Genomic DNA, 13,568 nt, shown 5'->3' on the forward strand with positions numbered 1-13,568 from the left:
GTCTTCTTTGGGTGCAGGGGGTATGCATGTGGGTGCAGCAGGATCCCTACCTCACACGACACACAGAATGACCCGAAGGGGTCCCGGGCCCATAGACAAGCACCAAGGTTTTATCGCCCTTAGAGAAAAACGCAGGTGTCCTCGTGACGTTGGGGTAGGCTAGGCCTTCTCAGATATGACACCTAAAAACGCAAGCGAACAAACACAAAAACGGACAAATTGGGCTTTATCAAAATTAGATTTTTGTGCCTCAAGGACACCGGTTAAAATTCAACCCATAGAATGGGAGAGAACTGCTCACAAATCATATATTCGATAAGAGACTTTTCTCCAGAACATACAGGTAACTCCTGCGACTCAATAATTTCAAAAGGCCCCCCAGTTTAAGGACGGGCAAAGGATCTGAACAGACATTTCTCCAAGGAAAACATACAAATGGCCGAAAAGCACACGGACATCATGAGCCGTCAGGGAAATGCAAATCGAAACCACAAAGAGACGCCCTTCACATACATTAGGGTGACTTTTAATGCATTTTTAGGAGACAAAGTAGCAAGGGTTGACAAGAAGGCAGAGGGCGGGAGCCCGGGGCGCTGCTGGCGGGGGCGGAGGGCACTGCGGTCACCCGGGAAGACGGGCTGGCGGCTCCTCCGGAGGTCGGTCCGCGAGCCCCGGCAATTCCGCTCCCCGGAGTGCGCTCCCAAATGCTCCTTGACGGTGACTGGATGAACCAAGCGTCGCGTGTCCGTGCGGTGGACCCCCTGTGCAGCCGTGAAAGGGGACAGAGCGCCGACAGGTGCCACACCTTGTAGGGCTCCATGTGCCTGACATGTCCGGAGAGGGCGGGTCTGCGGGGACAGAGGAGGCACATTACTGGTTGCTGGGGGGGCGGGGGGGGGGGAGTGGCAGCTAACGGGCGCAGGGTTTGTTCGGGGGCGTCCTAAAATTAAGTGTGGGGACGCCTGCACACGTCTGTGAACACATGAAAACGCACTGACGCGTGTCCTTTGTGTGGCGTGTGAATCACGTGTCACTGAAGCCGGTACAGTTTTCCAAACCGGAGATGCCAGCGATGGGGTGTGCAGTCGGAACCCCGGAGGGACGGAGGAGGAAGTCCCCGCTGTGAGGCGTCCTGGGAACGAGGGGGTGCCAGCCAGGACCTGGGGCAGGGGCAGGGCGGGTCGGAGGGCGGATGAAAGCCAAAGGCGGGACAGGTAGGTGGAGGGCAGAGACCTTCGTCCAGGAGGGTGGGAGGCGTGGGGCGCAGCTGCCCTCAAGGAGGGGGGCACTCAGTGCCCGGGGCGCCGGTCTCTGCCGGCTGGTCGGCTGGTGCCCTGGCAGCCTCCGAGAGGCACAGTGCACAAGAGTGTGGAGGCCAGGTGTGCCCGTGCAAAGGAGGAGAGACAGGGCTCTGACAGTCACATGGCAGGCAGGACACGTCAGAGACTGAGCACACGGGGTCGGGAGCCGGCTGCGTCACGGAGCTGGCTCGCGGTTACACCGTGCGCCCCCCGCGAGCTCCGGGCGCCAGCCATGCCCGGGCCTCCCGCCTGCAGCCAGATGCTCCCGGTTCCAGATGTCCAGTGAGGCCGGGGCTCTGGGCCGCCGCTGGGGTCGGGCCGCCTGGGGAGGGGGAACCACACAGGCTCTGGGTGAGACAAAGCAGGGGCCAAGCCCCAGCCGCCATTTCACAGGCCTTAGCCTCAGGTCCCCACGCGTAAAGTGGGGGCCCGGTGTGCACATAAAGGGGACAGTGCCCAGCACATCATGGGCGCTCTGTAAACAGTAGGTGCATAACCCCCGCCCCTGGGCTGTGTACTCCTTGTGAATCTATATTTACTGTCGGGGTCCGGCTGCACACGGCCCCTGTGCAACAATCTAAGTTGCGGGTAACCACAGGACACCCAACCCAGCTGATTATTGACTTAATTCACTGAGAACAGAGTACAGCTTCAGGCGTGGCATGATCCAGGACCCAGGATCCAGGCTCTGCTTTTTCTCTCCCCTCAGTTCCACTTCTCATATGGCTTCGTGCCAAGGCAGACACTCCCCTCAAGGTCATCGGATGGTTACAGAGTCACGGGTCCTGATTCTCACATCTGAAGAAAGAAAAAGACTGGGCTGGAGGCAAAAATCTCCTCCAGCCGGAAGCCCAGGCAACTGGCTCCTTAAGTGGAATTGACTCTCAGGGGTTAGGGGACCCACGCCTGAACCAATCACCGTGGGGGGGGCGGGACATGCCCATGTGCGGGGCCAATCAGGGCCTACCCTTGAAAGGCGCTAGGACCTGAAACTTGGCTCCTGTGGCCTGGGAAAGTGGGGAGCAGTTCTAGGAAGACAGCGTGACCTGCGGCCCGAGCCTGAAACGGCTGCAGGGTGGGCGCTGGGTCCAGGCTGAGAGGTCCAGGGAGCCGTGGGGACCCCAGCCTGGCAGGACAACGTGGGGCGTGGGGCGCTGCCGACAGAGGAGATGCTGGAGGAAGGAGGCAGGCAGGCTGCCCCGGGGGGTGTGTGAGAGGCGCTCCCTTCCCGGAAGGTGTGCAAGCCCCTTGGGACGACCCCTGGGTGTGTGTGTGGGGGGGGGGTTCTAGCTCTGGCCCGGAGCACGTCACTTTGTGACCGCGTGACCCCAGCCTCCAACTGGGCACCTTCGGTATTCCCCAGCCCCCACCGCCCCCCAAATCAGGGCCCGCTGTGTGACCTGGGGCGAGTCACTTAAGCTCTCTGAGCCTCGGTGTTCTTCCCTGTGACGTGGGAATGGTAGGAGACCCTCCACCAGGACACGTGGGGACTCAAACTACAGGGAACACAGCAGTCGCCCAGAAATGACTTGGCGCTGGGACCGTTGGAGGGGGGCTCCTGGGGGCACCTGTGTCCTGTCACCACGTGAAAGCTTTGAGGGGGGCCCCAGACGGCCATCAGCGTCCCCCTCGCCCTCAGCTCTGAGCTACTTTGTCTCTGGCTCACCTTCAGCACAGCTGGCCCGCGGGGACCCCGGAGGACCCAGCTCACAGGGTCTGAAGAGCGGCTCGGCCCAGGGGCGCAGGGAAAGGGGTTCCAGACTCCTGCCCGTGGCTCCTGGCAGGTTTGCCCATGCCTGACACCCTGGACGGCCAGAGTGACTGTCCCGGGGCATCGCCCGGCCCGAGGCTCCCACGAGGCCGGAGAAGGGCCTCGGGGCCTGAAGGCCGGACGGCTCCCGGGAGGCAGGCGGTGGAGGCCCGCGGCCACCAGCCCGGTGGGTGGGGCTGGCGGTCCTGAGAGCAGCCGAGCCTGACGGAACAGACGGGCCGTGCCCTCCCAGGAGAGGGGTCACGTCCAACACCTCCCCCGTGGGGGATGGGGCAGGGCGGGGTGATTTCCAAGAAGGGCCTGGGCTGCAGACGAAGCTGAGGGTTGTTGTCTTAAAAGGAAGAGCCCAAGCCCTGCTGGCCAGGGGCCCCGATTTCATCATTTCCATCAGCCGGGCCCCTACCCTGCCCATCTTGGCTCGGCCTCCCCGCCTGGGCCTCGGCGTCGGCCGGTTCCCAACCAACTTGCGCACGAGAGGTTCCAGTCCCGCTGCCTGGGTTTGAATCCGGATTCTGTGGCTCGCTTGCCGTGTGACCTCGGGGCGTCACTGGACCTCTCTGGGCCCCGCTTTCTTCATGCGTGAAATGAACATGTCAGTAACAGCAGCTGCTTCGGAGGACGTGGCGGAAGGGTTCGCGCCGCTGCAGGGGAGAGGCTCAGTCCCTGTGACCTTATGTCGATTAGCCTGGTTGTCTCAGCAACCCACTCGCCCTGCCCGGGCCTCGGTTTGCCTCCTATGAAACGGGTACGAACAGAAGTGTAGTCCTCAGAAAAGAGCACGGACTTTGGGGTCGGACCCAACCATTCCCCAATCCTGAGTCCTTCATCCAATGGTTCAGGGGCCTTGGGAAAGCCACTTAGACTCTCTTAGCTCAGTTTTCTGCCTCCACGAAACGGGTATATTGGCACGCTGGGTGGCATTGTTCCCAGAATTTAAGGAAAAGCTCCGAGGAGGGCAGAGCCGGGTGAGCGGGGCAGAGCTTGAGGGCGGCTCCACTCTACCTGGCCGCAGTGGGGTCCCTCCCCGCCTCCAGGACCCGCTCCCACCCTCGTCCGGCCATCTGCCCTCCCACCCCTCCATGCCTCCCCTGACGCGCTCCCTCTGCCATATGCTCACCCAGCCCTCGCCCCCCTATTTGTTTTCTGTGTTACGTCACAAATCCTCACAAACCTAGTGGCTTAAAACCACACACCTTCATTGCCTCGCCGTCTCCGTGGGTCAAGAGGCTGGCACACTGTGGCTCGTCCTGGCTCAAAGTCTCGCAGGGGGTCGGCCAGCAGCACCCCCGGCCGGAGGCTCGGCGAGGAAAGCGTCTTCGGGGTGTTGGCAGAATTCATTCCTCATGGTTGCAGGACTGTGGTTCCCATTTTCGCTGGCTGTCAGCTGGGGTCTGCTCAGCTCCTAGAGATCGCCCCCGGTCCTTGCCCCGCGGCCCGCTTCCTGGGCCCCTCGAACTTCCAAGCTCTCTACGCTTTAAGCCTCAGACTTCAGGAAGGTCCCAGTTCCTTTTGAGGGCTTGCCTGATTAGGTCAGGCCCACCCACAGTCAAGGGGAAGGGAATTACGCAGGGTGTGCATACTAGGGGGCAGGAATCTTGGGGGGCATCCTAGCACCCCACCCATCTCCTCCTTTGGCTCTTGGGAGCCCCAGGAGGAAGCCTCTTTCTTCTCATCCTCCAGCAGGTAAGAAACTGGGGCCCCAGGTCACCTAGCAAATGACTAGAGAAGAAACAACTGGGGACCGGCCTCAGGTGTTTACGGCCTCCTTTTGTCCATGAGGGGACTGATGTATTCTCTACAGCCTTGTGGGGTCGAGCGGAGTCCAAAGGTGGGAGTTACAGGAGCAGAATTTAACTCAAAGGAAGAACATTCTAGTAACCGGAGGGACTGCTTTGGTGGTGGTGAGCTCCCCGTCATCAGAGGTGTGTGAGCAGAGGCCCTGCCAGGAAGCCTGGGAAGGGGATGCTCACGTCTCCTGGTGCGGCCACCCAGCACCTCTGTCAGCTCGGTCTCTGGATATACCTTCCTGCCAGCGGGGACCATCGTCCTCTGGAGAACGCCGAGCCCGCAGGTGATCAGACACGGACGGGACGCAGCTCCGGACTCCGTTGCCTCCGTGACTAGGTCAGGGATGGACAGGAGAGCCCCCAGGGCCAATGAGATGCACTGAGACTTCTGCAGGGCTGCTGGGGACTCGCCCTGGAGCACGGTGCCTGGCTCTGCTGGTGGCCGTCATGCAGCCAGCACCAGGGGAACACAATCCACACGGGCCGGAGGACATTCGGAGTCCCTGGATCGGGCCATACCTGATGCCAGCCCACCGCGTCAATTCCCTTTTGTTGAGGCCAGTTGGAGCGGGGCTTTCTGTCGCTGACCCTGAAGGAGCGGGAGCTGAGGAATCATCTTGTCCCTCCAGGTGTCCTGCCTTCTTGCACCCCCTTCCTGCAGCCCCTGCCCTGGTGGTCGGAGCCCCTCTCGAATGCCACCCACTCAGGAAGGCCCTCCAATCCCCGGGTCCTGGAGTGGCCCCCTGCCAGGCCCCCAGGTTTCCTTCCCCCCGGGAAGGGTAAGGTCGCCCTCTCAGAGGGACTGGCTTCCTCTAAGTGTGGTGGATGCCAAGGGGAGGGGACGGCAGACAGATGCTCCCAGGCCACTGACCCCCGGCCACCCCACCCTCTGAGTCACCCACTGATGTGGCCTGATGAGTCTTATCACAGGCCGAGGTGTGGCCCGGGATGGTCTTTGAGGTCCCCAAGTGACATAAGCTATGACCTCACCCCATGTGAAGCCCAGGCCTGGATGAGGGTCAGGGGACAGGGTAGAGCCTGCCCGGCGTTTGGACAGCTCGGCCCGAGGACCAGGGCCCGGGGCAACCCCGTCCGGCTCTCTGCAGAGCTAGAGGCACGGCAGGGGGTGCCCCGGGATGGGGGGGGAGGGGAGGCAGACCCCGGCCCAGCCCAGGTCCGGCCCGGATGCGCTCAATTCCATTCCAATCGTGGGTGGTAACGCCGTGTGACGCCCAGCGTGCTCCAGCCCTGGGGAGATGAGACACTGTCCCTCTCCGCAAGGGGCTGCCGCCTGGAGCCGGGTCAGGCATGACCTAGATGGTGGTCGTATCATAACTGCACCCCAGAGGCAAGGTCACTGTTTACAGCAAGAACCCTCGTCCGCAGGTGCAGGACCCGGAGCCCCACGGGAAGTATCCCCCTTTGCCCAAGGATGTGAGGGTGTCCCCCAGAAGGCACTTGTCACGAGCTCATAGATAGGGCAGAGCGCAGGGCCAGGAGCACCCTCCGGCTGGCTTCTGCGGCCGTGACGCCAGCCCCCCCCCCACCAGCACTGACCTGGGGACAACGCCTCAGTCCCTGAGCTACGTTTTCTTAGACGGTCCCATGGCAGCATCTGTGGCCCTTGCTACACGGTTCCCAGGGCCCTCAGTCCCCACAGACCCTCTCCCCTCTTCTAGAACCTTCTTGCCCTGCTGTCTTGTGTGCCCCAAACTACATGGGCTGAGCCCAGCCCGTTCACGGAACAAGGGTTCGTGGATCTCTTTGCCTGTGGCCGTGTGGCACCTGCGGAGGCCTGGCGTGGGGCACGTGTGCTCATGAGTGGGCGGGCGAGGCGGTTCCCACCAACCTCAGGATCTCAGCCCCTGCTCCCGACTTAGCTTCTACAACTTTCTGCCAAGCGCAGGCCCCAGTGCCGAAGGAGTGGCAAACCCCCAGGAGAAAGCAGGTCACGCCTGCTGGCCAATGGAGCATCTCGCGGGATCCCTGAGCTGTGTTGGCCCGGGTCCCTACCGAGGAATACTGCACGAGGAGCCACACAGGCCCCACCACGGAGCGTGCTGTCAGGACGTCGGCAGCATCTTCTTTCTGAGGCTCCCCGGGGGACCCTTCTCTCCTCGACGGTGAGAAACAATAGGCTGCTTGGGATAATGGGCTCGTTTCCATCACATGGACATCACGTTTCCCTCTTTGCCCTGGCTACCAGGAAGCTCGGAGACAAATTTATGGGCATGCGCTAAAAATATCCTCTTGTGGTAATGACAGTTTGCATATTACCCTCATTTCTGGCTTCCCATTATGTGTCTTCCCTCCCCCCCCCTTTTATTTGCTTTGCTCTGTTTCTCTTTTCTCTTTTTTTATCTTGTTCTTGCTCACGAAGAGCCTTAAACATGGGAGCGGTGAGGGGGAGCAAATGCACACGAATGGATGACACATTTATGCCAACAAAATAGTGCCCAGCATTTGTGGGCGGTGTCGGAGAGCGGATGACAGTGGCGGGCCAGAGAGGGCCTGGCCGGGTGCCCGGGGACACCCGCAGAGCCCAGTCGTGAAGGCTGGACCGTGGACAACCTGCCTCCCGTTCCCTGTAGGTCCTGACAGCGGAGCCTCTGCTTTCCTTAAAGCGTCACCCTTCGAGGAACGCGCACCCACGGGAGGGCAGGGCTCCGGGAGAGGCTCAGATGCCCCGGAAGGGGCCCCATAGCCTCCCTGGCCCCAAGCTCCTGGGGGGGGGGGGGGGCGGTGTCCTGGTTGGCTGGGCGGGAGGCAGGAAAGAGCACGAGCAGCAGGGGGCGCTGTTCCCACTGTCTCCCAGGCAGTGCCTCCTGACATCTGGAAACAGATTCCAGCAGAGGTCTGGGCCTGGGGCCAACCCGTGCTCGCTGCAGCCCGCGTGAGCCCAGCCTGCCCACGCCAGGGGCGCACAAAGGCGACCCCAGGAACCACACCCCACCGTCCAAGTGGAGGAGGGAAGCTCGTATGTTTCCTTTCACTCGGGGCCTCGGTTTCCCGCTCCGTGCTAGGAATAAACACCCCTCTGCAAGGCGGTTGTAAAAGTCATAGGTGACCGTTGGGGGCAGTGCGGTCTGGACGGAAGAGCTCGGACTGGCAGAAAGACCCAGACTGGAGTCCCAGCCTGCCACACGCCGTGACCTGCGCCTTCCGGAGCCTGCTAGGCACCGTGAAAATTGAGCCAAACAACGTATGCAGAGCCCCCAGGGCCCAGGAGCAGCAGTGGCTATGGAGGGCCGTATAGCCCGGTCTGTAGCAGCGGCCAGCCCTGGGGGAGCCTCCGTTTCCCCACCTGTAGACAAAAATGGTGAGAAGAAGTGAGCTCTTGGCCCTTCCTGAGGTCTCTGCTCTTCTGGGCCCTGTAGAATCCGGGCACCAGAAAGCACTGCCCTGAGGGATGGGCGTCTGCAGCATGATGGGACCCCTACGAGAGGTCTGCTCTGGGTCACGATGCCCCCATTGGGCGGGCCACTCCCTCTACCGCTGAGGCCTGAGCCCGTCCGGCAGGAGATGCAAACCAGGAGCCCAGTCCCGGAGTCCCCAACCCCTGGCGTTCGGGGTCATTCCAGGAAAGGGCCTGAAATTCTCCGAGTCTTCAAAGGAAAAGACATTTCCGGTTTGGGGGAGGCAAAAGCACATGTCCCTGTTGCCCCTTTGAGAAGAGGAAGCCCCAGCCTCCCTTCACACCCCACCGCCCTGTTGTCGTCCATGCTCGTGGCCACTGCCTCTCGGGACCCCACGGTGCTCACAGCCGGGGGCCCCCCAGCGCCTGCCCCGCGTCCCTCCCCCACTCCTCCTTCCTCTGGGCCAGCGGTTCCCACCCTGGGTGTCCGTAAACTTGGGTGAGAACCGACATCTCTGTGGTCACCAACGCCCCTCCCTGAAGGGCAGCGTTTCCTTCCATGGCGAGGTAGGCTCGAGCCACGGAGCCGCCTGTGACCGTGGCCGAGAGAAGCCACAGGTGTTTCCATGACCACCGTGGCTGCTGCGGGCACCCCAAGCGTCCCTTCTGCTCCGCGCTGCTTGCGGATCTCGGCTGGGAACCCCGCCCCTGGCCAGACGCTGTTATTTAACACGTTCACAAAGAGGCCCGTGTGTCCATCACAGGCTTATTTCTGTTGCTCTATTTTGATCTCTGCGTTTGGGCAGCTCCTTTCCGTTGCGATGCTGCCCAGTGTGTCTCACGCGTTTACAAAAGCGTCCTTCCGAGAGACGGCCTGCCTCCCCAGGCTTCAGCAGGTGCCCGGCGGGGCTCACGACACAAACAGGGTGAGGATCTCCGGCCCCAGGGCTGGCGCGCGGGCTTTTTTTCTCTGCTCGATGCGCCGCCACTCCGACTGATTGGCTTTTGCTTCCGGAGCCTCGGCTCCACGACGTGGTGACCAGCTCCTGGTTTGCCGCCTACCAGAGGAGAGTCCCGTAGCCCAAGCCCTCCGTGGGCTTCTCCCGGCAATCCTGTGAGCTAGCAAAGTGCTCTTCCTTCCCCTCTGGTGGAGGGGGAAACTGAGGCACAGAGCTGTGGACGACTGCCAGGGTCACAGAGCGCTGAGGGCTGGAACCCCCAGACAGGCAGAACTGGGTCAGGCGTGTCAGTAAGAGGTCGCGCCCTCCAAGCTCTGAGGAGGGAAGTCCGGGCCTAGGGCGGTGCTTCCTGAGGGTTTGTCCCTGGTGGAGGTGGGGAGCCAGGCCGGGGTGACATCTGCTGGACCTCCAAGCTGGACTTGGGGCAAGGGGTGGGGGGGACGCACTGGGGAGGAGGGGCAGGGAGATCCGGGCTTGTCAATTTCCACGGGGAGAGGAATCCTGGGCACGGACAGGGACGCGGCTGGCACCGGGACTCTGGGAGCCTCCGAGAGAGGCCTGTGCCCTGGTGGCTCCTCCCGCCCGCGGCCCCGCCCCTCAGGCCCCCCAGCAAACCCATCGCCCGCGTTTCCGAGGCCAGGCCGGCCGGCTGGGTCTAGGCCCCGGAAGGCCAGGCCGGGCGGGGGCCGGCGGGGGCCGGCGGGGCCCGGGGCGGGGCTGGCCGAGGGGCCGGCCGTCCCTTCCAGCGAGGGCGGGCCGCGCGCGCCTTTAAGTGCGGCGGGGCCCCGGGCGCGCAGCGTCGGCCCAGAAGGAGCGGGCGCCTCTCCGGTCCCCGCCCCCGCGTGCCCCAGCGGTCCCGCTGCCCGCCCGCCGGAGCCGCCGGCGCATGTGGCGGCGCGCCCTTCCCCGTCCCCTCCGCAGGCGGCCGCAGCCCGGCCCCAGCACCGCCTCGGCGCCCCCGCTGGTCCCCGGCCCGTCCCCCGCGCTGCTGCGGCCGGACGCCGGCCCGGCCGCGATGCAGGCGCGCGCGCTGCTCCTGGCCGCGCTGGCCGCGCTGGCGCTGGCCCGGGAGCCCCCGGCCGCGTCGTGCCCCGCGCGCTGCGACGTGTCCCGGTGCCCGAGTCCCCGCTGTCCGGGCGGCTACGTGCCCGACCAGTGCAACTGCTGCCTGGTGTGCGCCGCCAGCGAGGGCGAGCCGTGCGGCCGCCCCCTCGACTCGCCGTGCGGGGAGAGCCTGGAGTGCGCGCGCGGCGTGTGCCGCTGCCGTTGGGCGCACGCCGTGTGCGGCACCGACGGGCACACCTACGCCAGCGTGTGCGCGCTGCAGGCGGCCAGCCGGCGCGCGCTGCAGCTCTCCGGGACGCCCGTGCGCCAGCTGCAGAAGGGCGCCTGCCCGTCGGGTAAGCGAGGGGGGCGCGGGGTGGAAGGGGAGGCCCCTTCCGGGGAAACTGAGGCGCGGAGCTTGGAGGAGCCCGGAGGTCGGCCCAGGCTGGGCATCGTGGGCAGGCCCTTTGGAAATCATCTAGCCAGACCCCTGGTCTTCCAGGTGGGGAAACTGAGGCCCAGGGTCACAGAAGTGGTTTAAAGGGGAAAGTCGGTGCTCTCCTGACCACCAAGGGGTCTGGTCTCATCAACACGTACCTGTCTTGTGTATCTTTTCCGCGGGTCCCGTATTCCGCTCTGCTCCGCCCCCGGGGGTGTTGGGTGGAAGGCAGTCTTTCCTGGTCTTACATCTCACCCAGTCCGGATGTTCTCTTGAGCGACATCCAGCGTTCTCTTTCTTTTGAGCTGGTCTTAGAGTGCCGGTCTCCAGAGGGCTGTTGGGAATGGTGATGGAGCATGTGGGGTCTCTGCGCGGCTCGGGGCCTCCTGGGACAGGCTGCTGAGGCAGGAAATTCCTCTGTCCCTCCAAACCCCAGGACGACCTCCCCCCACCCGGAGCTGGCCCAGGGCTGCTTCTTGCCACACAGCTGGACCCTGTGCGTGGAAGAAAATGCTAGAAAACCCTGCCGTCCCTTTATCTGTTTGGGGCACGTCCTAGGAAGGCGTTGGTCCAATAGGTACTTGGGGTCACGGTGTGCTGGGCGCTGAGCCCCAAGGTCAGGGGGATGAGTCAAGCCCTGTGTGGGCCCTCGTTTCATAGACTCAGGGCGGGAGACGCTAACCTCGAGGACAGGCTTGTGGCCCTGGGAGCCCCGTGGGGAGTATATCACCTGCAGCGCTTCAGGGGTGAGAAGCATCCGAACTGAATCTCACGCCAGGGACGGATGTTCCAGGGAAGGGCTCTCCAGGAACAGGGAGTAGTGCGCACGCGAGCGTGTGTGTGTGTGTGTGTGTGTGTGTGTGTGTGTGTGTGACACCCAGGGCTGGCCGGTCGGCAGGGATGGGTGACGAGTGGCCATAAGTGTCGTGCCAATGGCTTGGACTCCATCTTGCAGGCCGGACTTCCCCAGTTGATGCCTGAGTCTGTCAGAAGTTCCGGGGACACCTGCGGTCAGACGCCCCCTCCCCACACACCACACACACACAAAAATAATAAAACCCAGCGTTTCCCAAGAAGGTGTCAGCAGAACACATATGACCTCCTGGCACACGGGGGTTCCGAGGAACCCAGTCCGGGAAACACTAGATAGGCCCAAGTGTGATTGTTTGGGGGAGCCAGTGAAGGGCTTGGAGGGAGGTGAGGGTGACATGGTCAGGCTTGTGTTTAGATGGTGCCCAGGAGAGTGAGGGATGAGAGCCCGGTGCCGGGCAAAGTCCCAGAGACGGGTGGTGGGTATTTAGACACTGCCCCCTCGCGGGTGGCTCATCCGCCCTGGGGCTTGGGACTGGCGGGCCCATCTCAGGCCACGCCGATGCCTCTGAGACACAGGGGGCTCGGGGTGGGGCTGGAGCCTTCCCACTACGGCGTGGTTGTGTCCACGGCCCCCCCCCCCCAACCCTGACTCCCGCATGTGGGGGGCGCTCTTAGAATAAGGCTCCAGGGCTGGGGGCAGGGAAGGCAGGGAGCTTGGAGGCCGTCTGAGCATTTGGAAACCCTCATTTCTTGACTGATCGAGTCCACGTTTGTAAAGTACCTTCCCTGTGTGTCCAGCTGGCCCCCGTTGGTGACAAGGGCGCTGGGATGGGGCCGACCCTGTCCATGCCCTGCCCTGGAGACACCTGAGGGTCGGGGAGACACGTGGGAGGGTGAGAAGAGGACAAGAGCCTGATGGCAGACAGGTGCACAGGTCGCTCGGTGCACAGGGGGCGGCTGCCAGCGCGGGGGTCACGGGCTGGGGCGCCACTGCGTGGCCTCAGGCAGCTTGCTTACTGCCCCCCTTCCCGTCTGATGACAGGCTGACGGTAGCAGCGGCCGGGGAGAGCGGGGGCGGGGACTGACGGCCGAGGGGCGTGGGCACGTGCCCCTCATGGGTAATCCGCAGACCGTGTGTCAGTTCCCGTGTTACTGTCGCTGCCAGGACTCCTGCCCCCACCCCCGTCTCTGTTTCATGCGGGGAGTCAGCTTCTGTGCCGAGCCGTGGTCGGTGAGCGGGAGCTATCCCAGCAAAGGAGGGGGCGGCGGGAGGGACGCAGCACGGCAGAGGCAGAGGGCAAGGTCCCCCGGGCACGGGACCCTGTGGGCCTCGGGGTGGGGGGAGCGGGGGCCTTAAAGAGAGGGGTGGGGAGGGCGCGGGGCTGGGGTCCGTGACCACCGTTCGCGCAGTGTGGCCCCGCCCTCACTCCAGGCCCTTGTGCCATCATCGTCCCCCCAGGTGCAGGGACCTCAGACACCCAGGTTTCTGCCGGCTACGCGTGCAGAATCCTGTCCTTGCAGAATCCCTGCTGCGCCGGGGTCTCGGGCCAGCGCCGTCGCATCGGGCCTCGCCAGTCTGGCCCTTCAGGCACCGCAGAGGCGCTCAGCGAGGCAGGGAGAGGTCGAGGGGGTCTGAGGCCACTTGTTCGGGCCTCGGCTCTGGCTGGCTTGGAAAGCGGCACCGTCGTGGGTCCCAGGCTTCGCTCTGCAGGCAGGGGACCGCAGGGCCCCGGGGGGCCTGCAGTCAGGTCAGCTCCACTGGGCTCGGCCGCCATAGAGCAGCATCCTCCCTTCCCCTGCCCTCCCAAGGGTCCAGCCAGAAGGCGCCGGGTGATGTCTACACATGAGGGCAGGTGAGGCACTGCCCAGCCCGGGCATTTCTGCACAGAATTCCCGCCCGCTGTCCCCTCGCTGGGCCCGCCCTCAGATGCACGCCACTGATGACTCAGGGCCAGTCTCCAGCGCCCGCCTCTTCCCGGGGCTGGAGTCCTGCGTCCCTGCCGGCCGTGGTCCTCCACCGGGAAGTCTAGGCCAGGAGTGTTTGTCACCCTCCCTCGTTCCTACCAGCCACAGTTGAGTCTTTGGCCTGGAAACGTCCC

At 63.9% G+C, this 13,568-nt stretch overlaps 1 protein-coding gene and 1 long non-coding RNA gene across 4 annotated transcripts in view; one reads left to right on the forward strand and one right to left on the reverse strand.

Annotated features, from left to right (window-relative positions):
- Positions 1 to 208: 208 nt before the first annotated feature.
- On the reverse strand, positions 209 to 6,398 carry LOC122479091. The gene is made up of 2 exons (XR_006296228.1): positions 4,266 to 6,398; positions 209 to 3,806 (listed from the first exon to the last, which is right to left on the reverse strand). It is a non-coding gene; the product is annotated as an uncharacterized LOC122479091 (long non-coding RNA).
- Positions 6,399 to 9,957: 3,559 nt separating this feature from the next.
- The window catches only part of HTRA3 (HtrA serine peptidase 3), a 29,937-nt gene continuing 26,326 nt past the window's right edge, over positions 9,958 to 13,568 (forward strand). For 2 of the 3 annotated variants that reach the window (XM_043573085.1, XM_043573084.1), the window contains exon 1: positions 9,962 to 10,573. In XM_043573085.1, coding sequence (XP_043429020.1) covers positions 10,060 to 10,573 — 514 coding nt within the window. In that variant the 5' untranslated portion in view covers positions 9,962 to 10,059. Of the gene's footprint in view, positions 10,574 to 13,568 lie in introns of all 3 variants that reach the window. The other variant, XM_043573083.1, reaches the window with a different exon arrangement.

The sequence above is a fragment of the Prionailurus bengalensis genome, chromosome B1 (assembly GCF_016509475.1).
Source record: "Prionailurus bengalensis isolate Pbe53 chromosome B1, Fcat_Pben_1.1_paternal_pri, whole genome shotgun sequence".
In the NCBI taxonomy this organism is placed as follows: domain Eukaryota; kingdom Metazoa; phylum Chordata; class Mammalia; order Carnivora; family Felidae; genus Prionailurus; species Prionailurus bengalensis.